The sequence below is a fragment of the Eleginops maclovinus genome, chromosome 20 (assembly GCF_036324505.1).
Source record: "Eleginops maclovinus isolate JMC-PN-2008 ecotype Puerto Natales chromosome 20, JC_Emac_rtc_rv5, whole genome shotgun sequence".
Lineage (NCBI taxonomy): Eukaryota > Metazoa > Chordata > Actinopteri > Perciformes > Eleginopidae > Eleginops > Eleginops maclovinus.
In genome coordinates, this window is record NC_086368.1 from 28313681 (window position 1) to 28337022 (window position 23342).

At 42.6% G+C, this 23342-nt stretch overlaps 1 protein-coding gene and 21 non-coding genes across 23 annotated transcripts; 19 read left to right on the forward strand and 3 right to left on the reverse strand.

Annotated features, from left to right (window-relative positions):
- The first annotated feature begins 1859 nt into the window (after positions 1-1859).
- Positions 1860-23226, forward strand: mfsd4aa (major facilitator superfamily domain containing 4Aa). Of its 2 annotated transcripts, XM_063910017.1 has the most exons (10): positions 1860-2224; positions 4697-4895; positions 5894-6148; positions 8002-8125; positions 8236-8351; positions 10140-10313; positions 19369-19516; positions 21069-21139; positions 21389-21509; positions 22532-23226. In XM_063910017.1, the coding sequence occupies exons 1-10, from the start codon at positions 1992-1994 to the stop codon at positions 22582-22584; spliced, it is 1494 nt and encodes a 497-aa protein (XP_063766087.1). In that variant the 5' UTR covers positions 1860-1991; the 3' UTR covers positions 22585-23226. The 2 variants fall into 2 exon arrangements, with proteins under 2 accessions (XP_063766087.1, XP_063766088.1); XM_063910018.1 differs by lacking the exon at positions 21069-21139.
- On the forward strand, positions 6885-6957 carry trnaf-gaa (transfer RNA phenylalanine (anticodon GAA)). The gene has a single exon. It is a non-coding gene; the product is annotated as a tRNA-Phe (tRNA).
- trnaf-gaa (transfer RNA phenylalanine (anticodon GAA)) lies at positions 10891-10963 on the forward strand. Its single transcript has one exon. It is a non-coding gene; the product is annotated as a tRNA-Phe (tRNA).
- Positions 11271-11343, forward strand: trnaf-gaa (transfer RNA phenylalanine (anticodon GAA)). The gene has a single exon. It is a non-coding gene; the product is annotated as a tRNA-Phe (tRNA).
- trnaf-gaa (transfer RNA phenylalanine (anticodon GAA)) lies at positions 11643-11715 on the forward strand. Its single transcript has one exon. It is a non-coding gene; the product is annotated as a tRNA-Phe (tRNA).
- On the forward strand, positions 12028-12100 carry trnaf-gaa (transfer RNA phenylalanine (anticodon GAA)). The gene has a single exon. It is a non-coding gene; the product is annotated as a tRNA-Phe (tRNA).
- trnaf-gaa (transfer RNA phenylalanine (anticodon GAA)) lies at positions 12330-12402 on the forward strand. The gene has a single exon. It is a non-coding gene; the product is annotated as a tRNA-Phe (tRNA).
- Positions 12670-12742, forward strand: trnaf-gaa (transfer RNA phenylalanine (anticodon GAA)). Its single transcript has one exon. It is a non-coding gene; the product is annotated as a tRNA-Phe (tRNA).
- On the forward strand, positions 13220-13292 carry trnaf-gaa (transfer RNA phenylalanine (anticodon GAA)). Its single transcript has one exon. It is a non-coding gene; the product is annotated as a tRNA-Phe (tRNA).
- Positions 13886-13958, forward strand: trnaf-gaa (transfer RNA phenylalanine (anticodon GAA)). Its single transcript has one exon. It is a non-coding gene; the product is annotated as a tRNA-Phe (tRNA).
- trnaf-gaa (transfer RNA phenylalanine (anticodon GAA)) lies at positions 14148-14220 on the forward strand. Its single transcript has one exon. It is a non-coding gene; the product is annotated as a tRNA-Phe (tRNA).
- On the forward strand, positions 14531-14603 carry trnaf-gaa (transfer RNA phenylalanine (anticodon GAA)). Its single transcript has one exon. It is a non-coding gene; the product is annotated as a tRNA-Phe (tRNA).
- Positions 14793-14865, forward strand: trnaf-gaa (transfer RNA phenylalanine (anticodon GAA)). Its single transcript has one exon. It is a non-coding gene; the product is annotated as a tRNA-Phe (tRNA).
- On the forward strand, positions 15718-15790 carry trnaf-gaa (transfer RNA phenylalanine (anticodon GAA)). The gene has a single exon. It is a non-coding gene; the product is annotated as a tRNA-Phe (tRNA).
- trnaf-gaa (transfer RNA phenylalanine (anticodon GAA)) lies at positions 16074-16146 on the forward strand. The gene has a single exon. It is a non-coding gene; the product is annotated as a tRNA-Phe (tRNA).
- On the forward strand, positions 16441-16513 carry trnaf-gaa (transfer RNA phenylalanine (anticodon GAA)). The gene has a single exon. It is a non-coding gene; the product is annotated as a tRNA-Phe (tRNA).
- Positions 16824-16896, forward strand: trnaf-gaa (transfer RNA phenylalanine (anticodon GAA)). The gene has a single exon. It is a non-coding gene; the product is annotated as a tRNA-Phe (tRNA).
- trnaf-gaa (transfer RNA phenylalanine (anticodon GAA)) lies at positions 17103-17175 on the forward strand. The gene has a single exon. It is a non-coding gene; the product is annotated as a tRNA-Phe (tRNA).
- Positions 17907-17979, forward strand: trnaf-gaa (transfer RNA phenylalanine (anticodon GAA)). The gene has a single exon. It is a non-coding gene; the product is annotated as a tRNA-Phe (tRNA).
- On the reverse strand, positions 18271-18343 carry trnaf-gaa (transfer RNA phenylalanine (anticodon GAA)). Its single transcript has one exon. It is a non-coding gene; the product is annotated as a tRNA-Phe (tRNA).
- Positions 18621-18693, reverse strand: trnaf-gaa (transfer RNA phenylalanine (anticodon GAA)). The gene has a single exon. It is a non-coding gene; the product is annotated as a tRNA-Phe (tRNA).
- On the reverse strand, positions 19069-19141 carry trnaf-gaa (transfer RNA phenylalanine (anticodon GAA)). Its single transcript has one exon. It is a non-coding gene; the product is annotated as a tRNA-Phe (tRNA).
- Positions 23227-23342: the final 116 nt, after the last annotated feature.

Sequence of the window (23342 nt, forward strand, 5' to 3'; positions counted from 1 at the left end):
TCAGAAGCTATAACGTCATGATTCAATATGTCCTCATCTTCTGTGGACTGCGACAGAGCTGAGATTTGAATAGAATTATGACTTACTAATGAAAATGAGTAGCATCAAATGGAAATACTTCCAATTATTCAAGTCATTCTCATCAAAAAGTCCAGGAGGCAGAAGTGGTTCGGCCTTCAACAGCAGAATGTGATTTGGTGTGAGTGTTCCCAGGTCATTAGGGTCATCAGACAGTTTAGTGATTGGTCGACTGTTGCGAATGGCTTCCATCTCACAGAGAACAGTACAGAAACTCTCATCGTCCACGGTTTGCTGTTTGAGGATGGAGTACAACACTTTTCTTATGAGGCGTATGATCCGCTCCCATGCTCCACCATAATGAGATCCAGCAGGGGGGGTTAAATGTCCATCCTATTCCTCTTCTTGCTAAAGCACTTAGTATTTTGCTGTGATCCAGGTTTCTGAGAGCTTCCCTCAGCTCTCTTTCTGCTCCGACAAGGTTCGTACCATTGTCTGACCTGAGGTTGGCACTGCTCCTAGTACTAGGATGGGTTAAATGCAGAGGACCAATTTCACTGTGTGTGCTCTGCTGTGTGCATGTATGTGACTAATAAAGAGGGTTTCATCCTCCGATTCTATCTTCTATCTTAAGTACAGTACTTTAGTAAATGTGATTAAACACATGGCCTGTCAAAGCCCCACAGATGCATTTCCAACTGGTTTTCTTAGCTTCTCTTTGCATGATCAATTAATAAATTAAAGTAACTATGAAGACAACCGGATAAGCAAAGGATAGATAGACGCATGGTGAAGAGTCTTCTGCATTTACTACAGTCTGAAATTGTTCCAATATGGTGCAGACATGAGGGCTCAGATTGAACTGAATACAAATATATATGTATGTATTATTTTTTCTAAACAGTCTTCAACATCTGAATGTAGGAAATCTAATAGGAGTGTTGGTAGGAGGGGGAAAATAATGGACAGTTGATATGTGCATTAATCCACATGCATCGTTAACAAAGTGAGAGTGAAAGAACTTTGTATCTTTTGGAGCTAGTGTCAGTCTTTTAGAGAATGCAAATGTGTTTCTTCTGTATTGACATTGCATTATTCAAAGAAAACGTTCCTAAAGCTTTCTTCATTTTCCTTTGATCTTTTTATCTTAAATTGTCAAAAAGCAAGACTACATCTCACTCATTAATAACAGCAAATCAACAACCAAAACAGAGAAATGAATACAATAAACAGAATAACGTTTAATGACCATGCACAATGAAAGCTCAATAAATGATTATCACACAAAACATGTAAAAAAATAAAATAAATATCAAATGGAAAAATTAGCTAATTACTTTACAGATGTTCAGATAATACAGGCAACACCACATCTGGTTTACATTTGCACCGAGGCATAGAAAGGCTACATATTCATTATTCATAGGGTTTTATATCTTTGCATTGATTTACTTATTAGTCGTGTCTTATTTTTCCGAGGAATCTTTTCTGTTGAAATGTTATATGTTGTTGCTGTGCTGCATGCATGTTGTTGTTTGTTTTTAACTTGTGATGTGTACCATTTTGTAAAGCACTTTGAGCAGCACGTGCTGTATGAAAAGTGCTATATAAATAAAGCTGTATTATTATATATATATAAAAGTGTTGGGGACAAAATCAGCCATTTCAAAAAAAGTGCTGAGGTTATTTCCCCAGTGTAAATGACGTAATCTAAAACAATTACTCTAGTCACCAGTTTTTATCTGAAATGATTCAGAAAGTGGGCGGTACCTTGGTGCATCAGCCAATCAGCGCCACGTCCGTCAGGAGGCTAACTGGCACTGAAGTGGAAAGAAGTTGGGAAGTGCCCGGACTGGTCAGACTGTGTTTACTTTTCCCTCCGGTACTTCCTGTAGGTCGGTCTGATAGAGCTGCACACACAGCCCCAGAGTCAATGAGCAGCTCCGCGGGGATCCGGAGGTGAAAGCTCCGACATGAAGCTGCTGGACGAGCGGATCTGGGCGCTGTTTAAGCGCCACTGGAAATACACGCTCACCTACTGGAGTGTGTTCTTCAGCTTCGGCCTGTGCATCGCCTTCCTGGGCCCCACGCTGCTGGACCTGCGCTGTCAGACCCAGTCCAGCCTGCAGCAGATCACCTGGGTCTTCTTCTCCCAGCAGTTCTTCCTGCTGGTGGGCAGCAGCCTGGGGGGGCTCTTCAAGAGAACGTGAGTGAGCTGGCCCACTTTAGAGCTGGTGTGTTGATCAGTAATAAAGAAGGGTAGTAATACCATAATATTCATAGGTTTTCTGTGTAACAACGTCCTTACATTTGTATTATTACTCACGCCAAAAGGAAATAAGAAGGGTGGATAAGTTTTATTCAGCAAAAAAAAAGACAAGAGTTATTTCACTTTGATATTTAAGCTCAAAGGACTACATTAAACACGATACTAGCCGGGGATTTTACTCAACAAAGGCTTTGGATACTTCTTCTCCAGTTCAAAAACATATAAGAATATTAAGACTAATTGTGACTGTCGTAGAAACTGTGTAGTCTCCTTTGTTTACTCCCGGAACATGGTGACATCACTATGGAACACTCGCGCTTCTATTGGCTAGCGCTCCAACACATTGTACACGTGATAGGCTAAGAAGGGGGCGGGACATCTCCAAGCGGTTGACCAATCACTGGGCAACAGCTGACAGACTGGGCTCTGGTTTCAGACAGAGGGTGAAAAGAGGTGCTGCAGCACAGGCAGGATGAGAACAGTGAAGAGCTTTCTGAACATCAGAGCGAGGAGAACGGGGGGATTTCAAGTTGATCTTTTGCAGAAGTAACTTTGTTTTAACTTCCATATGTTTTAAATCGTTGGAAGTGTTGATGCTCTTTTTGTGAGATCATTCAGCTGCTCTTTCCTGTTTTCGGATAATGTCCTTCCTCCAGTGTTCAAAGGGACATTTGTCCTCAATTTAGATTAAAGTTATAGCGTATAGTTTAATGTTCACTGAGGGAAACAAGTTCATTTCTGTCTGAGTGTCTCAGAGACCTAGGCTGGCTAAAAAAGATGGACGTTCATAGACTTTTTATCTCTGATTTGTGCTGTTTGTTTAAGTCTGGTCACTTTTTCTAAAGAAAGAAAATCATGTTTAAAGTAGAAACAGTTTGACTACACATTGTTTGGTTTGTTCACAGTAACCAAACATTTACATACAACTAATAAAAACTTCCTTCTGAAGCACGCCTTCTGGCTGCACCTGGAAGTGGGCGGCGCCTGTAAATTTAAAATGTATGATGACTAAGTGAATTAAAAGAAGTCCTTAGAAAGAAAAACCAAGATATTGAGGATCAGAAATGATTTGATTTAAAGGAAAACCTGCCGTTCATGAAGCAGATCCAGCCCATACACCAGCACTGAAACACATCAGCTCATACTACAGTTTACAGAAGCAGGAAGAGGATCTGAGCTGACAGGAAATGCTCCGTTTCAGTTTAACACACACAGTTAATCTCACACACACTATTTTATGAACATATAGGTTCACCTGCTGAATTACAAACAGAACAAATGAACCAAAGAGAGAGAAAACCATGAAGCAGATTCAGGCAGTAGGAGTATAGATTCACTCTGAAAGTATGAGAGAACAGAACAGCTGACAGAGGAGAGAGGACACCTGATCCTTTACAACGAACACTAGATGATCTGTTTTAGGGTTTGACTAACATTGTCATCCTGCTAGTAAGAAATGTAACAGTGATCTAAACTGGGTAAACTGGGAGTGTATGGACCGAAAAGGTGCATTTGTTTGGATTAGAAAGATAACGTTCTGACTTTGACTTGCAAATATTCAACATTCAAATGACTGGCACTTGTTTCAGGTCGATGTGTTTCCTCAGGAGTGTGCAAGTGGACAGAGAGGTGATTTAATTAAACATGAAGTGATATTAATTTCCAGTATGCCACGTTCAGTCTGCCGTGTACAGACTCTGTTAGTTATCGCAACTGGCATGGGTACTGGTTATGTCCAAAATGTGTCACAAACCAAACACTACCCAGGAGAAGGTTAAAGGGAGAGTGGAAAGTTTGCAGGAAAGGAAAATAACACATAAGATAATGTAGAAGTGTGATAAGTCAAAGATAAGGGAGAAAAACCCCATCAGGGTGACTTTACTGCGACAACAACACGCTGGAAAATCCTGTTGTAATCAGCCTGTTTTCAATGACATCATTAATGAACTTAAAGGGGACATGTTCTGCTCATTCTCAGGTTCACATCAGTATGTAGTGTCTTCTCCTGGGACATGTCTCCATGCTCTGATGTTCTGAAAGCTCTTTATGTTTCTCATACTGCCTGTGCTGCAGCACCTCTTTTCACCCTCTGTCTGAAACCAGAGCCCAGTCTGCTGTGATTGGGTTTGCTGTTGTGATTGGATACCTGCTTAGAGATGTCCCGCCCCTTAGCCTATCACGTACAATGTGTTGGAGCGCTTGTCAATAGGAGCGCGAGTGTTACAGAGTGATGTCACTATGTTCAGGAAGTAAACAAAGGAGTCCAACGGAGCCTTGGCGAGTAACAGAATATATTTATCCATAACGACTAAATAAAAAAGATGTGTAGGTTCAGAATTTTAAAAATACACATTTGAAAATGCAATCTCAACAGTCCTGATCTACCTACCGCTGTCCCCCCCCCCCCAGACTCCTGTCCTCCCTGTGGACGCTCTTCTCCTGCGCGCTCGTCATCTCGCTCGTGTTCTCCGTCATCCCGCTCTGCGACCATGTGTCGCTGCTGTCTGTCGCCATGGCGATCGCCGGCTTGGCCATGGGGGTGATCGACACCATCGCCAACCTCCAGCTGGTGAAGCTCTACCAGAGGGACTCCGCCATCTTCCTACAGGTCAGGAGGGGGGAGGGAGGGGAGGGGGAGGAACAGCTGAGAGTGTGTTTGAGTTTTCCTTTGGATTCACTAGTTACCTGTAAAGGAATTTAATCAGTAATGTCGGAGTATCACAAAATAAAAGTGATGTAACCCGATTGAACGGGAGGTGGTGGCGAAGTCCTTACGGTCTAAGCTTGGGAACCAGAAGGTCACCGGTTCAAGTCCCCGAAACGATGAAACTGTGGCACGATTAAGGGTTTATTCTCTTCTAAACAATGCTGAAGAAAGACACTTTAGAGCAGGGCGTCAAACTCAGATTAGTTCAGGGGCCACATTGGATCTCTCGTGGGCCGGACCAGTAAAACCTTACTGACTTTATGAACAACCCAGACATTTCTTAGGAAGAATGAGTGCAATTTCAACTATTATATGCCTCGTTTTACATGTGCATTACACCTTCAGATCACCGTGTGTCTACAAAAACATGTAGTGACCTGAACAATATAGCATTTTACTTTTTGATCAAAACAACATCTGTGTAGCAATCATGACACACCACAATACGGACTAAATTGAGGCTATGAAGGAAGAAGGCCTTGTAAATAAAAGGTATGCATAAAAAATACATAAAAGTTGTGGCAGTGTTTGAACTATAGGGTTCCACCAAACCAACCTCCTTCGTACTCAAGCTCCGACTGACATTTAATTGCACAATTCCATTTTTACACTTTGCAAAGTCATCTTGCGGGCCGGTATTGGCCGTATGTTTGACCCCCCTGCATTAGAGGCTATTAAAGGAGCCTCTGACACGGTTATATCCTCCCTCAAACGTATGATTGTACATATTTGCACACCTTGACATTTGGGGAGGTGATTAGGAGAGGAGTCATGGCCAACTGAGTTTACAAAGAGGAAATCTTGTGTTAAAAATGTGTGGGTTATGAATTGAATTCTGAAAGAAACGAGACAACGTAGTAGAGAAAGTGTAAATACAGCCTCCATGTCTCGCCCTATAGGCCCTGCATTTCTTCATCGGCCTGGGAGCGCTGGTCAGTCCGCTGGTGGCCGACCCGTTCCTGTCAGAGGACTCGTGCGTCCTGGGTGCAAACTGGACCCTGAACTCCACCTCTCCCGCAGACCTGGAGCACCTCCGCGAGAGCCTGGTGGGGCAGGGGGCGGTGATCCCCAACATCTCCCAGTACCCTCTGCACACCGAGGGGGTGGTGATCACCAGGGTGTCCTACGCCTTCTGGATCATCGCTCTGATCAATGTCAGTATGATGGATGATACAGCACATGCTGGTTTAAATGATCTGGTTATGGGCTGTAATGCAAGTCACTAATTGAGAGTAAAGATAACTCATGACCTGGGGTACGGCCGAATTGTCCCAAAACCAGCTCCTCTCGTTTTCTCCTATCCTCTATTCCTTGATCTTTGTGCAACATCACGGGGTTAAGGAATAGTGGATAGGAGAATTCAAAAGACAACCAGGCTTCAAGAGAATCCGACTGCTCTTACACTATCCCACGTATTTAGGATGAACCAGCGGACGTTATTAACTGCTGTGGGGAAACTACAGTTCTCTGTACAGGACGACTGACAGAGCATCTGCTCTGCACCGTGCTCTGATGGTGTTAATACATAGAATGGGAGGATGAAACCCTCTTTATTTGTCACACACAGTGAAATTGGTCCTCTGCATTTAACCCATCCTAGTACTAGGAGCAGTGGGCAGCTATTGTGCAGCGCCCGGGGAGCAATGGGGAGGGGGGGATTGGAGGTGTCCGGTGCTTTGCTCAAGGGCACCACAGCAGGGCCTAGGAGGTGAACTGGGACCTCTCCAAGTAGCAGTCCACTTTCCATATTTCATGTCTGTTTGGGGACTTGAACCGGCGACCCTACGATTCCCAGTCCAAGCTGTTATTTGTGGAGAAATGATAGTCAGATGCTAAGTGAGAACGTTGTTTTATTTTGAGTTTGAAGGCAACCGAAAAAGTCAATTTTGTGCCGAAATAGCTCAGTTGGGAGAGCGTTAGACTGAAGATCTAAAGGTCCCTGGTTCGATCCCTGGTTTCGGCAGCAGAATGGACAGTTTTGGGCACAAACTTGAAAGTTAAAGCTCCTACTTGATTGGTAGAGGTTCATTTAAACCTGCACTGTTAACAACTCAAATGCTAATCAAATGCTAAGAGACAAACACTGTGAAATGTGGACTTTATTTGATCATTTCAGTAAAAAAGTAACGTTCATATTCCTCTGAACGTTCAAAACAAACAACTTTGAAAAGTTACGGCATAAGTTTTAAATTGCTTAACAAGCACCGTTACTCACATGACCCACATTTCTCTGTCCTATCGGTTGATTATGTGAACGGCCGAATATTGAGGCCGCAATGCATTGTGGGACAGCATTTTCTCCTTTCCTTTCCTAAAGGAAGGTCCAGTGTTTCCTAAGCTAAAGGAGGTTATAAAGGAAGCTCCTTTCCTATCATCTTGAGAATCAGAACAGCTCTTGTCATGGCTGCCACTGAGGTACTTCCGGGTCATTTCGCTCCGTTAGGAACCTTCAGACTATTCGACCGCAGCCACAGAGTCAGGAGTCTCTTCTACCCAGCAATATTTACGGTGTCTATGGCCAGTTCATTTCTTTTTTTTCAAGTCAATGGGTTCCAGACTTCAGTCACTCACTTACAGACTGACTTACAGAGCAAAAGAAAACAGACTTCTTCTCGAGCTTAATCGTGAAATGTAGGCATCCCATGATGAGATTGTTTGAATGAACTTTATATTTGGCGTTAGATTCTCTTGAGAGCCATTCTTAATTATTTTAAGGTTTGCTTCAGATGATTATAAGCATCCATATTGGGTGATAAACTCCCTCTGGAGGGAACCCAGGGATTTTAACCTCTGCAGACCATTTACGTTCACAAAACCCCCCCAGCACACACACCAAATATCACTCCATTATCTGTTGGAAGTGTGTCTGTTTCAAGCTGAGAGTCCATAAAGGGAGGGCTACAATTTGAATCAGCTGACAGGAAGTGTTGACTCGGTGACAATACCCTCTTTGTGTGTGTGTGTGTGTGTGTGTGTGTGTGTGTGTGTGTGTGTGTGTGTGTGGCAGCTCCCAGTGCCAGCAGCGGTTCTAGCTTTGATGTACCGTGAGAGACTGCTGCCATGCTCCAGCACCGGGACACGCCTGCTGGAGCGAGCCGACTCTCAGTCCGGCGCTGGAGAAAGCAGTGAGGGTAAAGCATGCATGCATACGTGTGTGTGTGTGTGTGTGCGTCTGTCTGTGTGAGAGAGTGTGTGATCCAAATCCAAATCCCAGACCTCAGCCTGCCTTTCTGTCCTGCAGGTCATCAGAGTTTCTTCCATTGCTGTAACCTCGCCAAACTCCGGGGACGCCCGGCTACTTTCTTCCTCCTCCACGCTCTTGGCGGGGCCATCGTCTTCATCACGGATGGAATAATAGTGAGACATCCCACAACTATACACACATAAACACACACACACATTTTAACTTTCCACGGCCTGTTAGGGGTTGGTAAGGAGAGATTTAAGACATAGAAACTGCATGTAGTAAAATGGACGGACCAATGAGGTTGAAAACGATGAAGAGGAAGGTATTTGTGGTTTCTGTAAATGTGTCTTACAGGAAGAAGTAGAAGCCCTAGTATTGGATGTGACACACAGCTCACTAACTTAAAAACCATTGGTGCTTGATGGTTGCAATTTGCAAAGACACGTGCCTCCTCCTTCAAATCTGAACATCCATTAATCTGGTTAAAGAAAAAAGGTAGTACTTCATCATTCCCCGACACTCATCATGTTTTTAATTTCTGCAGAATCCTAGAAGCTATAACAGAAAAATAAACGGAAAAGTAAAATCCAGGCAAGAGTCTCCGTTTGTGCATGATCCAATATCGTTTAAATAATGCACACAGTTTCCTAATCCTTTCCTGTCGCTTCTCCTTGAGGCTTGAATCAACCTGATAAAAAAAAAACCTACTGGTGCTCTGCTCCCACCACCCCGTCTCCGATATATACAATTACACCAGGGGCCCAAACAAGCCTTCAAAATAAAAGCATAGAAACAAATTTAACTCATTTAAATAACAAAACTAAATAATAATAATAATCATTATAAACAAAAACAGCAAGTAGAGAAATGATGAACTATTAAATAATATATAATATAATATAGCTCCAACTATTTCCTTTAGTGAGCAGGTCTGCCTACCTCTGTTGTGGAAGGATAAGACCCGAGTCAGCGTATCGCTCGAGTCGTTCTCCTATGGTTCTGAACTTTGAAAATTACAATGATGTATTCAAACTAAAACTAAGAAGTTTAAATCATGTCTTTTTTTTTTAAGAGAAATATTTATGTTCATACTTCACTTTTATACATGTTTTGATATTTGGATCCTTTTTGTTTTCAGTTTCTCGTGTGTTCGCTTTCAGATCTTTTTTTTTCACTTTCAAACTTGTGGCACTGATGTTGCTTTGGGGGGGGGGGGGGGGCCTCCTGAGTGACAGCCCTCCCTCTGTCCTGTTGCCTTCATGGATGGACTTTCTATACACAATACTCCCGTGATTGGAGGTAAACAGAACTGATACCAGCGTCAACGTTCTGTTGATATTCAACCGGAAAAAAATATTTCAAAAACGTATTTTCTGTTTGAATGAATCAGTGCATCTTTCAAAGTTCAGGATACAAACTTTAAATGAATTGTATATTTTTTAATGATCCAAATGTATGACCCTGATAAAGCTCCATAATCTCCTTTTACTCTCTCCAGTCGTCACTACAGTACATTTTATGCCCTCACACACACACACACACACACACACACACACACACACACACACACACACACACACACACACACACACACACACACACACACACACACACACACACACACACACACACACACACACACACACACACTACTACTACTTTTTGAATGCTATTTTATTTTTATTGAAAGGTTTACATTTGGAATAGTTTATTTCTAGTCTTTTTATGCTGCTGCAATGCAAAAAAAATCCCAAATTGGGATCAATAAAGTACTTACCTATCTACCCAGAATGTGTGTGATTACATCCCTGAAAGCATGATGGGACCTGTGCACCCCATAATAACTTATTTCATAGTTAAAAGAATATGACAGTCGTCAGAAAATCAATGCATATGCCTGCGGGGGCTTGATAAGGAGGGTTTTGATTGGTTGTGTCTGGACTCTTGTTGTCCCGCAGGGCTCTTACGCCGGCTTCGTCTACACCTACGCAGTGTCCCCTCCCCTGCTGATGGGTCACAAGACCGCTGGCTACCTGGACACGTTATTCTGGGCCGCCATCACCGTGGGAAGACTGGCTTTCATCTACCTGTCCTACAGATACCCGGCGCCCAGGCTGCTCACCTTCAGTCTGGTACGAACAAAGAGAATTACAGGTTGTCCCGCCTCCATCTGTCTGCCACAGTGTCTTTCTAGTATCACAATACAATGGAGCTCATGCCCAGCTGTTGTGTGGAAGAATTTAACCAAATATTTAAACTGGGCGTGAGTGCACCGACCAGGATGAGGTTCAGAGGATGATTCAGCACTTATACAAACAACACGATCTTTGTCGTGCTTGAACTTGATCCAGGCCCTTTGTTTACAACTGAATATTACCTACTAAATCTCTCTGTTTGTCTTTGAATACATGCACAGTGAATTGTAATGCTACGTTCATTGTGTGTCACCTGACTTGCTGTGCTTCCTTTAGCAGAGCTATGCCTCTCCTGGTTTGATTGGGTGATGGGATGAACACGGAAATTTTGCCTGGCACTGTTTGCTTTCAGAGGTTGTGTTTTCCTTTGGTTGGGATCAAATATTTAGAGAGTTGTCCAGAGGATTGGTGGCTTTGTCTGGGAGCAACTTAAACTGGAGAAATGATAGTCGGATGCTAAGTGAGAATGTTGTTTTATTTTGACTTTGAAGGCAACCGAAAAAGTTAGTTTTGTGCCGAAATAGCTCAGTTGGGAGAGCGTTAGACTGAAGATCTAAAGGTCCCTGGTTCGATCCCTGGTTTCGGCAGCAGAACGGACAGTTTTGGGCACAAGCTTGAAAGTTAAAGCTCCTACTTGATTGGTAGAGGTTCATTTAAACCTGCACTGTTAACAACTCAAATGCTAAGAGACAGTCCATTTTCCTTTGATCAATAGTTGATACTTCTTCTTTATGAAATTAATGTCAATTTTTACAGAATCCTGTTCTGTTTAAGCTAAGCGACAGCCAAATTACCCACTAGTATTATTTGGAAATTGTACTTTCTGAAAGTCTGTAAAACTCACAAAATGTTGCCTTTTTTGTGCCTGATGGCCTCCAGAATCAGCTGTTCTGTGCCGAAATAGCTCAGTTGGGAGAGCGTTAGACTGAAGATCTAAAGGTCCCTGGTTCGATCCCTGGTTTCGGCAGAAAGAGGACAGTTTTAGGCTCAAGTCTCCTTGATGGATAGAGCCTCTGAAACAGTCAGTCTCACTGCCTTTGTGTGTTGGACATATTGGATCACTCACATCTCCAGATGCTTTGTGACATCTCTACTGTCATCTAGAATTAGTAACAGTATGTACTTTCTAAAAGGTATACAAATGTTTTGTGTGTAATTTGACCACAGTGATCCCTGGTGTTGGCATCAAAGAGGAGAGCTCTGAAAACACAAGTTGAAAGTTGTTTTGTTTTCGCTCTCATGGTCACTTTCTTCATGTTCTTTTGTGCCGAAATAGCTCAGTTGGGAGAGTGTTAGACTGAAGATCTAAAGGTCCCTGGTTCGATCCCTGGTTTCGGCAGAAAGAGGAGAATTTTAGGCAGAACCTCGATGTTTAGAGCTGCTGAATTATATGATTCATGGGACAAGTCTCCTTGATGAATAGAGCTGCTGAAACACGCACTCTGATTTGGTGCCTTTGTCTCCACATGCTAGTAAGATGATCTCTGACAACCCAAATGTCATCTGGTATTAGTATGTACTTCTATAATCTTTCCTAAATGTTTTGTGTGTAATTTGACCGTAGTGATGATGCCTGGTTTCAGCAGCAAAGAGGAGAGCTCTGCGCTGTTTTGTTTTCGCTCTGACGGTCAATTTGTTCCTCTTCTTTTGTGCCGAAATAGCTCAGTTGGGAGAGCGTTAGACTGAAGATCTAAAGGTCCCTGGTTCGATCCCTGGTTTCGGCAGCAGAGAGGACAGTTTTGGGCTCTATATCCTGGTCATAGCAGCCTGATTTGGTGTCCGTCTCTGTCGCACCTACGTTGACTTCTACCAGTCATGTAAACTGCACAGATGCTACGGTACAGAACAACTGCTAGCTATCATTAGTTGGAATTTGTACTTTCGGAAAAGACTTTTGTTTTTACTAAATGTTTTTTTGATTTCCTAAAGGGCAACCAGGATGATGGCTTTTGTGCCGAAATAGCTCAGTTGGGAGAGCGTTAGACTGAAGATCTAAAGGTCCCTGGTTCGATCCCTGGTTTCGGCAGCACGGAGGATAGTTTTAGGCAGAACCTTGATCGTTAGAGGTCCTGAAACATTGCAGTCTGATTGGATACCTTTGTCTTTAAATATGTACTGGGATCCTTGGTTTCCTCTGTGGTTAGACCTGCTCAATCTTTGCCTTTCGATGTTGCTTAGGTTCCCTTAAACGAACAGCTAAAAGTGAAGTGACAGCCAAATTACCCACTAGTATTATTTGGAAATTGTACTTTCTGAAAGTCTGTAAAACTCACAAAATGTTCATTTTCTTTGTGCCGAAATAGCTCAGTTGGGAGAGCGTTAGACTGAAGATCTAAAGGTCCCTGGTTCGATCCCTGGTTTCGGCAGAAGGACGACAGTTTTAGGCAGAACCTCTTTGGTTAGAGCTGCTGAAGCGTTGGTGCTGCTCATCATACATGTTCACTCATACTGAACCTTCAGTGTAAAAATGGAGATTTGCTAATCAAATGCTAAGTGTGAACCCATCTGCCATCTAGCATAACCTCAATACTTTCTGAAAAGTCATTTTACAACTAAAGACGTTCCTCAGGTTTTGGCTGAAACTGCCACTGAGTATCAGTGAATGAAACGTTCATCGTTTTAACTAACTGTTGTTCTGTTTGAGGTATCAGAGTCTGAAGTTATGTAATTGTTGCCGAAATAGCTCAGTTGGTCCCCTTAAACGAACAGCTAAAGGCTAAAAGCTAAGCGACAGCCAAATTACCCACTAGTATTATTTGGAAATTGTACTTTCTGAAAGTCTGTAAAACTCACAAAATGTTGCCTTTTTTGTGCCTGATGGCCTCCAGAATCAGCTGTTCTGAGCCGAAATAGCTCAGTTGGGAGAGCGTTAGACTGAAGATCTAAAGGTCCCTGGTTCGATCCCTGGTTTCGGCAGCACAGAGGACAGTTTTTGGCAGAACCTTGATGGTTAGAGGTCCTGAAACATTGCGGTCTGATTGGATACCACTGTCTTTAAACAGCTAAAAGCTAAAAAAAATAGCAACAGCCAAATTACCCACTAGTATTATTTGGAAATTGTACTTTCTGACAGTTTGTAAAACTCACAAAATGTTATCTTTTTTGTGCCGAAATAGCTCAGTTGGGAGAGCATTAGACTGAAGATCTAAAGGTCCCTGTTTCGATCCCTGGTTTCGGCAGCAGAGAGGACCGTTTAAGGATCAATCTTGATGATTAGAGCTCCTGAAACATAGCTTTCTGATTTGGTACAGTTGTCTATTAGGTTTACCCACATCTCCAGATGCTATCTCGATGCTTTGTGACAGACCACATGCCGTTTAATATCACTTCCATTAATGTACTCTCTGAAATGTCCGTCCTTGTTACCAAATGTTGTGTTTTTCCATGTGACTGAGATATAAAGGTCCCTGGTTCAATGCAGAGTTCTGGCATTAAAGAGGAGAGTTCTGGCCTTTAGAACATTTTGTTTTGTTTTCGCTCTGACGGTCACTTTGTTCAGTCTCTTTTGTGCCGAAATAGCTCAGTTGGGAGAGCGTTAGACTGAAGATCTAAAGGTCCCTGGTTCGATCCCTGGTTTCGGCAGCACAGAGGACAGTTTTTGGCAGAACCTTGATGGTTAGAGGTCCTGAAACATTGCAGTCTGATTGGATACCACTGTCTTTAAACAGCTAAAAGCTAAAAAATTAGCAACAGCCAAATTACCCACTAGTATTATTTGGAAATTGTACTTTCTGACAGTTTGTAAAACTCACAAAATGTTATCTTTTTTGTGCCGAAATAGCTCAGTTGGGAGAGCGTTAGACTGAAGATCTAAAGGTCCCTGGTTCAATCCCTGGTTTCGGCAGCAGAGAGGAGAGTTTTAGGCTCAAGTCTCCTTGATGGATAGAGCCTCTAAAACAGTCAGTCTCACTGCCTTTGTGTGTTGGACATATTGGATCACTCACATCTCCAGATGCTTTGTGACATCTCTACTGTCATCTAGAATTAGTAACAGTATGTACTTTCTAAAAGGTATACAAATGTTTTGTGTGTAATTTGATCGCAGTGATCCCTGGTGTTGGCATCAAAGCGGAGAGCTCTGGCCACAAGTTGAAAGTTTTAGAAAATGTTGTTTTGTTTTCCCTCTGACGGTCACTTTCTTCAAATTCTTTTGTGCCGAAATAGCTCAGTTGGGAGAGCGTTAGACTGAAGATCTAAAGGTCCCTGGTTCGATCCCTGGTTTCGGCAGCACAGAGGACAGTCTTTGGCAGAACCTTGATGGTTAGAGGTCCTGAAACATTGCGGTCTGATTGAATACCACTGTCTTTAAACAGCTAAAAGCTAAAAAATTAGCAACAGCCAAATTACCCACTAGTATTATTTGGAAATTGTACTTTCTGACAGTTTGTAAAACTCACAAAATGTTATCTTTTCTGTGCCGAAATAGCTCAGTTGGGAGAGCGTTAGACTGAAGATCTAAAGGTCCCTGGTTCGATCCCTGGTTTCGGCAGAAGGACGACAGTTTCAGGCAGAACCTCGATGGTTAGAGCTGCTGAAGCGTTGGTGCTGTTCATCATACAGGTTCACTCATACTGAACCTTCAGTGTAAAAATGGAGATTGTCTAGTCAAATGCTAGGTGTGAACCCATCTGCCATCGAGCATAACCTCAATAATTTCTGAAAAGTCATTTTACAACTAAAGACGTTCCTGAGGTTTTGGCTGAAACTGCCACTGAGTATCAGTGAATGAAACGTTCATCGTTTTATCTAAATGTTGTTCTGTTTGAGGTATCAGAGTCTGAAGTTATGTAATTGTTGCCAAAATAGCTCAGTTGGTTCCCTTAAACGAACAGCTAAAAGCTAAGCGACAGCCAAATTACCCACTAGTATTATTTGGAAATTGTACTTTCTGACAGTTTGTGAAACTCACAAAATGTTGCCTTTTTTGTGCCTGATGGCCTCCAGAATCAGCTGTTCTGTGCCGAAATAGCTCAGTTGGGAGATTGTAGACTGAAGATCTAAAGGTCCCTGGTTCGATCCCTGGTTTCGGCAGCATGGAGGAGAGTTTTAGGCTCAAGTCTCCTTGATGGATAGAGCCTCTAAAACAGTCAGTCTCACTGCCTTTGTGTGTTGGACATATTGGATCACTCACATCTCCAGATGCTTTGTGACATCCCTACTGTCATCTAGAATTAGTAACAGTATGTACTTTCTAAAAGGCATACAAATGTTTTGTGTGTAATTTGACCGCAGTGATCCCTGGTGTTGGCATCAAAGAGGAGAGCTCTGGCCACAAGTTGAAAGTTTTAGAAAATGTTGTTTTGTTTTCGCTCTGATAGTCACTTTCTTCAGCTTCTTTTGTGCCGAAATAGCTCAGTTGGGAGAGCGTTAGACTGAAGATCTAAAGGTCCCTGGTTCGATCCCTGGTTTCGGCAGCATAGAGGAGAGTTTTAGGCAGAACCTCAATGGTTAGAGGTCCTGAAACATTGCGGTCTGATTGAATACCACTGTCTTTAAATATGTTTTGGTTAAATCCTTGGTTTCCTCTGTGGTTAGACCTGCTCAATCTTTGCCTTTCTATGTTGCATATATAGGTTCCCTTAAACGTGCAATGTAAAATATCAGATGCTAAGCGACAGCCAAATTACCAACAAGTATTATTTGGAAATTGTACTTTCTGAAAGTCTGTAAAAGTCACAAAATGTTGCCTTTCTTTGAGCCGAAATAGCTCAGTTGGGAGAGCGTTAGACTGAAGATCTAAAGGTCCCTGGTTCGATCCCTGGTTTCGGCAGAAGGACGACAGTTTTAGGCAGAACCTCGATGGTTAGAGCTGCCGAAGCGTTGGTGCTGTTCATCATACATGTTCACTCATACTGAACCTTCAGTGTAAAAATGGAGATTTGCTAATCAAATGCTACGTGTGAACCCATCTGCAATCGAGCATAACCTCAATACTTTCTGAAAAATCAGAAAGTCCTCAGGTTTTGGCTGAAACTGCCACTGAGTTTCAGTGAAAGAAACTTTCATCATTTTATCTAAATGTTCTTCTGTTTGATGTATAAGAGCCTGAAGTTATGGAATATGTGCCGAAATAGCTCAGTTGGGAGAGCGTTAGACTGAAGATCTAAAGGTCCCTGGTTCGATCCCTGGTTTCGGCAGCATAGAGGAGAGTTTTAGGCTCAAGTCTCCTTGATGGATAGAGCCTCTGAAACAGTCAGTCTCACTGCCTTTGTGTGTTGGACATATTGGACCACTCACATCTCCAGATGCTTTGTGACATCTCTACTGTCATCTAGAATTAGTAACAGTATGTACTTTCTAAAAGGTATACAAATGTTTTGTGTGTAATTTGACCGCAGTGATCCCTGGTGTTGGCATCAAAGCGGAGAGCTCTGGCCACAAGTTGAAAGTTTTAGAAAATGTTGTTTTGTTTTCCCTCTGACGGTCACTTTCTTCATGTTCCTTTGTGCCGAAATAGCTCAGTTGGGAGAGCGTTAGACTGAAGATCTAAAGGTCCCTGGTTCGATCCCTGGTTTTGGCAGCAAAGAGGAGAGTTTTAGGCTCAATCTTGATGGTTAGTGTTCCTGAAACTCTGAGTTGTTGGTAATGGTTCATTTAAAACGGCACTGTTAACTACAAAAATGCGAAGAGACACTCCAATATCCTTTGATATATTAGATTTAATATTTGATACATGTTCTTTATGAAAATTCTGTCATTTTTTTACATTTTTAACAGTTGCTTTGTGCCGAAATAGCTCAGTTGGGAGAGCGTTAGACTGAAGATCTAAAGGTCCCTGGTTCGATCCCTGGTTTCGGCAGCATAGAGGAGAGTTTTTGGCAGAACCTCGATGGTTAAAGGTCCTGAAACATTGCGGTCTGATTGAATACCACTGTCTTTAAATATGTATTGGTTAAACCCTTGGTTTCCTCGGTGGTTATACCTGCTCAATCTTTGCCTTTTTATGTTGCATATATAGGTTCCCTTAAACGTGCAACGTAAAATATCAGATGCTAAGCGACAGCCAAATTACCAACAAGTATTATTTGGAAATGGTACTTTCTGAAAGTCTGTAAAACTCACAAAATTATGCCTTTTTTTAAGCCGAAATAGCTCAGCTAGGAAAGCGTTAGACTGAAGATCTAAAGGTTTCGGCAGAACTGAGGACAGTTTTGATCTCAAGTTTCCTTAATGGATAGAGCCGCTGAATCATAGCAGGCTGATTTGGTGTCTTTGTTCTCCATATAGGTTCACCTGCACCTGAAATGTGAAATGCAGATGTCTTACTCATGTGCAGTCACAGCTCAAAGCCATGTAGCATTAGTTGAAAGAAATCTCTCTCACTTTTACAAATTGTTGTTTGTCTGACGGCCATGGTGATCTGGCCTTTTGTCCTGAAATATCTCAGCTGGGAATGAAGATCTAAAGGTTCCTGGTTCAATCTGTTTGCTGCTCTTAATTAGTATTAGTGAACACTTTCTGAAACGTTGATCATCTTGATAAAATGTTGTTTGTTTTGTGCCTGATGGGCTCCAGAATCGGCTGTTCTGTGCCGAAATAGCTCAGTTGGGAGAGCGTTAGACTGAAGATCTAAAGGTCCCTGGTTCGATCCCTGGTTTCGGCAGTTTTGGGCGAAACCTTCATAGTTAGAGCTGCTAACTAGAAGTGTGATTTGATGCCTTCAGTAAAATAAAATGTGTACTTTAAGTGAAAAGGTTCAATACTGGTTTTTGGCACTCATTGCTATGCCTGCTGAACCATAGGAGTCTTATTTTGTTCCTTCTCTTTTGTACAAACAGCCTCTTTTTATACCTGCAACGTGAATAACAGATATGCTAGACAAATACTAAGCCTGACAAATCCCAGAAGAAGGCTTATAACTACAGCAGCTTTTGCCCAAAACTCTCCTCTCTGCTGCCGAAACCAGGGATCGAACCAGGGACCTTTAGATCTTCAGTCTAACGCTCTCCCAACTGAGCTATTTCGGCACATATTCCATAACTTCAGGCTCTTATACATCAAACAGAAGAACATTTAGATAAAACGATGAACTGATACTCAGTGGCAGTTTCAGCCAAAACCTGAGGAACTTCTTGAGGTTATGCTCGATGGCAGATGGGTTCACACGTAGCATTTGATTAGCAAATCTCCATTTTTACACTGAAGGTGCAGTATGAGTGAACCTGTATGATGAACAGCACCAACACAGACCCAATGCCTCAGCAGCTCTAACCATCGAGGTTCTGCCTAAAACTGTCATCCTTCTGCCGAAACCAGGGATCGAACCAGGGACCTTTAGATCTTCAGTCTAACGCTCTCCCAACTGAGCTATTTCGGCACAGAACAGCTGATTCTGGAGGCCATCAGGCAGAAAACAGACAACATTTTGTCAAGATGATCAACGTTTCAGAAAGTTTTCACTAATACTAATTTAAAGCGGCAAACAGATTGAACCAGGAACCTTTAGATCTTCATTCCCAGCTGAAATATTTCAGGGTAAAAGGCCAGATCACCATGGCCGTCAGACAAACAATTTGTAAAAGTGAGAGAGATTTCTTTCAACTAATGCTACATGGCATTGAGCTGTGACATCTGCAGTTCACATTTCAGGTGCAGGTGAACCTATATGTAGAACAAAGACACCAAATCAGCCTGCTATAATTCAGCGGCTCTATCCATTAAGGAAGCTTGAGCTCAAAACTGTCCTCAGCTCTGCCGAAACCAGGGATTGAACCAGGGACCTTTAGATCTTCAGTCTAACGCTCTCCCAACTGAGCTATTTCGGCTCAAAAAGACAGACTACGGTGGCCGTCAGACGGAGAAGACAGCAACAACATTCAATGATATTCTTTTGGAGCTACGGTTGGATTCACTCCACGTCATTGTTCTGGTTGAGAATGTAGAAACCAGTCCAAGATGTGTTTTATTTGTCGATATTTACTGGAAATATGTGTCACGTTTTGCACAGCGAGTACAGCTGTAACAGCATTTATATTTCCCCTGTTTCCTTCAGCTGGGGGTCATCGTGGTGCAATGCCTGCTGATGATCTTCTACACGAGCTGTGTGTTCCTCTTCATCGGCACCTGTGTGTTGGGACTGTGCATCAGCAGCGTGTTCCCATCCATGCTGGCCTTCACAGAGGACATACTGGACTACAAAGGTAAACCCAATCACAACAGAGCCGGACAGCTGACCAATCAGAGCTCACTGGGCTCTGGTTTCAGACAGAGGGGGAGTTGAAGCATGGAAACATGTCACGGTAGAGGCAAAAAATACAAATATGTACCTGAAGATGAGCAGAATATTAATTATTTCTCAAGGAGTCATGCTCCATAGATCTAGGAAATAGTAAGTGGTTGAAAGTAACTAAGTAAATTTACCCAAATACTGTACTTCTATTTGAGGTATATCGACTCTACACCACTTTATACTTCTACTTTTTGTATTTCTTTAATCTACTGTAATGTTAATTTATTATAGTTATTTACTAGTTACTTCATAGATTCTGATTTTGAAACACAATAATAAGGAGAAGCTTTTCAAAATATGATTATTTGGTGTAAATCAAACCTTCCAACATCAGTATAAGTGTTTTTACAGTGTTTCCTTATTTTGTATATTAATGATTTAATCTATGCTTTTTTCAAGACCATTTTCATATATGCAGCTTCCCTGCTTCGGCGTTTTCAACACGCCACAACAAAACTGAACAAACTAAGTAACTGGAAGAAAAACCAGAAAGAAAATTAGGAAACAAACCAAACAGGTTACTGCACAGAGTTAGGTGTGTGTGTGTGTGTGTGTGTGTGTGTGTGTGTGTGTGTGTGTGTGTGTGTGTGTGTGTGTGTGTGTGTGTGTGTGTGTGTGTGTGTGTGTGTGTGTGTGTGTGTGTGTGTGTGTGTGTGTGTCAGCACGCCCAACGGTAGAGTAACGTTGGACACCTGCTTGAAATTCTCAGGACAGGTTGATGATTAAACCCCATTTGAAGTCCTCCACTGACTCACTGACTCACTGACTCACTGATTCACTGACTCACTAACTCACTGACTCACTGACTCACTGATTCACTGACTCACTAACTCACTGACTCACTGACTCACTGATTCACTGACTCACTGACTCACTGACTCACTGACTCACTAACTCACTGACTCACTGACTCACTGATTCACTGACTCACTGACTCACTGACTCACTAACTCACTGATTCACTGACTCACTGACTCACTGATTCACTGACTCACTAACTCACTGACTCACTAACTCACTGATTCACTGACTCACTGACTCACTGACTCACTGACTCACTGACTCACTAACTCACTGACTCACTGACTCACTAACTCACTGACTCACTGAATCACTAACTCACTGATTCACTGACTCACTAACTCACTGACTCACTGAATCACTAACTCACTGATTCACTGACTCACTGACTCACTGACTCACTGACTCACTGATTCACTAACTCACTGATTCACTGACTCACTGACTCACTGATTCACTGACTCACTGACTCACTGATTCACTGACTCACTGACTCACTGACTCACTGACTCACTGACTCACTAACTCACTGATTCACTGACTCACTGACTCACTGACTCACTAACTCACTGATTCACTGACTCACTAACTCACTGATTCACTGAATCACTGACTCACTGACTCACTGACTCACTGACTCATTGACTGCCTGTGTGTTGAAGGTTGTGCCACCACAGTCCTGGTGACCAGTGCCAGCAGCGGAGAGATGCTGCTGCAGCTGCTCATCGGATCGGTAACACACACATCAGATACATTTCCTCTTTGAATGTCATTTGACTCTCAATAATCTGTTCATTTAAAGCAATATTTGCAAAATCACATGACCTTTAACAAGCCGAGTTTATTTATGAGGATTGGTGTGTGGCCTGCGGTGCCTTCAATTATAAACTTCTTCTGTTGCAACTTTCATTGTTTTATTTGTGTGTGTGTGTGTGTGTGTGTGTGTGTGTGTGTGTGTGTGTGTGTGTGTGTGTTCCCCCAGGTGATAGACAGTCAGGGCAGTTACTCCTTCCTGTTGTGTTGCACAGTAACGTCGTTCATCAGCCTCTGCCTCTTCCTGCTGTTCCTCGTTGTCCAGCGTTGCCACAGAAACGGCCAAACAGGTAAACACTCAACAGGTATAAACACAAACAAAACAGTGAATTTAATTCCATACACATTACAGCTTTGATAGAAAGGCATACACATACTGCTGGTTCAAACACCAATGTAACCTGTGCTCCTTCCAGTCCGTTTAAAGAGACTGGTGTACTGGTGTGTAGGAGGATAGCTGTCGGTCTGCATGAGAAAATCCCTGCCAGAATTCATGTATGATTCATCGAGGACTTACTGACCCCTATTTGTGTTAATGGATTGTGTACAGGCAGTGTCTTCATGATTTGCGTTGCTATGATGTACCAGGAAGTACGGTGGCCGACAGGTGCAAACGGGCCACGATCATCCGAGATATTTTTAATAGGAGCTTCAGAAAGGATGCAAATATAAACGCAGAAATGTGCCAAAACACACGAGAAACTGTTTGCAGGGGACACTAAAAAGTGACGCACATAGCTGGGACCGGAGAGCTTGCTGATGTTCGGGGATAATAAAGTCCTGGTCAGTGTCACTGGAATGTAACCTTTAATTACCGTTAACACGTCAAAGCGTTAATTGACTTATTTTAGCAGTGTGACTAAAGGATTCCTTCCGATATTTGTCCAGATTTGCTGTGAGCTAGCTAATGTAGCTAACATAGTCATTTCAGATATCCCGACAAACACTTCCAGCTATGAGACTTAGACTAACTCTGCCAACAGAGACAGTGTGCCAACTTTATAGTCTCTGAACGTGTCCAAGCTGTGTGCGTCACGTTTTTGCGTCCCCTTGTGTCTGTTGTGTTTTGTATTTGCAGCGCTTTTAAGTAAACGCTGCGCATGTGTTGTGAAGTCGGACACGTTTCTTTGGTTGCATTTCTTTTCATATTTGCATTGTTTTTGAAGCTGCAGCTAGAAGTGTTTATGGGCGGTTGCAGCGCGTAAGCACCTCTGCTAAAAATGCTGCACTTCCAGCAGGTCCGCATGCACGCTGTTCAGGTAGAACAACAACAGTCAACAGACCGTAAATGTTAATCCCGTTTATCTCTCAGATCCGTCTCAAGGCACAGACCTGAAGGAGAAGCCACAGCCTGGAGGTTCCTGATCGGAGGGGCCCTGAGAGACTCAGTGGGGACGGGACTAGAGGACACAAATAAATGACCAATGAAAAGAGAGCGTGGGAAGGAGAAGCATCTCTTCAAGGCCACATGGCCTCAGAACAGGAGCTTTACTCTGGCCTCCTCCAACTGAACATTTTCGACGTAGCCGGATGATCAACAAGCAGCCGAATGGATGAGAATTTCATTTCATATTTGGCACAATTATGTCTTACTGCACTCTGTAACTTTGATTTTGATTAAGGCGCTTTCACAGCTGTAGGTCGGTTTATTTTGTCCGATAAATGACTTACAAACACGAAGTGATTCAGACTGAAAGTTTAGTGATATTTATCCTGAGAGACTTGGTGTCACAACGAGCTCAGGGAGAAATAATGATGAAGACTTTAAGCAATATTAGTATGATTAGACTGCAAATCAGCCCAGTGTCCTACAGCTAAAGAGGGGTGCAGGAATGAGTCCTAAAAAGGAGCAATATACCAAAAATCCAATGGCGAAATCCCATTGCTTTTTGCCAGGGTCGGACTACAAATCACGTCATTGCACCACTCTGTCGACAGTAACGATTTTGAATGTATAACTTAATGAACTGTACAGAAGCGTTGGATTAAAGCACAACATTTAAAACAGTTTGTGACCTTTTATTATGGACGATATGGGCGCTGTGCACGTGTGTGTTACGCCAGTTTGGTGGGAAATGACCTCCAGTAGGGCCATCTGTTATGTTTATGCCAAAGCATCTGGA

What these genes read in the sequence shown, in the direction of transcription:
- mfsd4aa (XM_063910017.1), top strand. Translation starts at nt 1,992, where the DNA reads ATGAAGCTGCTGGACGAGCGGATCTGGGCGCTGTTTAAGCGCCACTGG. An exon ending in GGATCATCGCTCTGATCAAT is followed by an intron (nt 6,149 to 8,001) that starts GTCAGTATGATG and finishes TGTGTGTGGCAG; the next exon opens with CTCCCAGTGCCAGCAGCGGT. An exon ending in CGCTGGAGAAAGCAGTGAGG is followed by an intron (nt 8,126 to 8,235) that starts GTAAAGCATGCA and finishes TCTGTCCTGCAG; the next exon opens with GTCATCAGAGTTTCTTCCAT.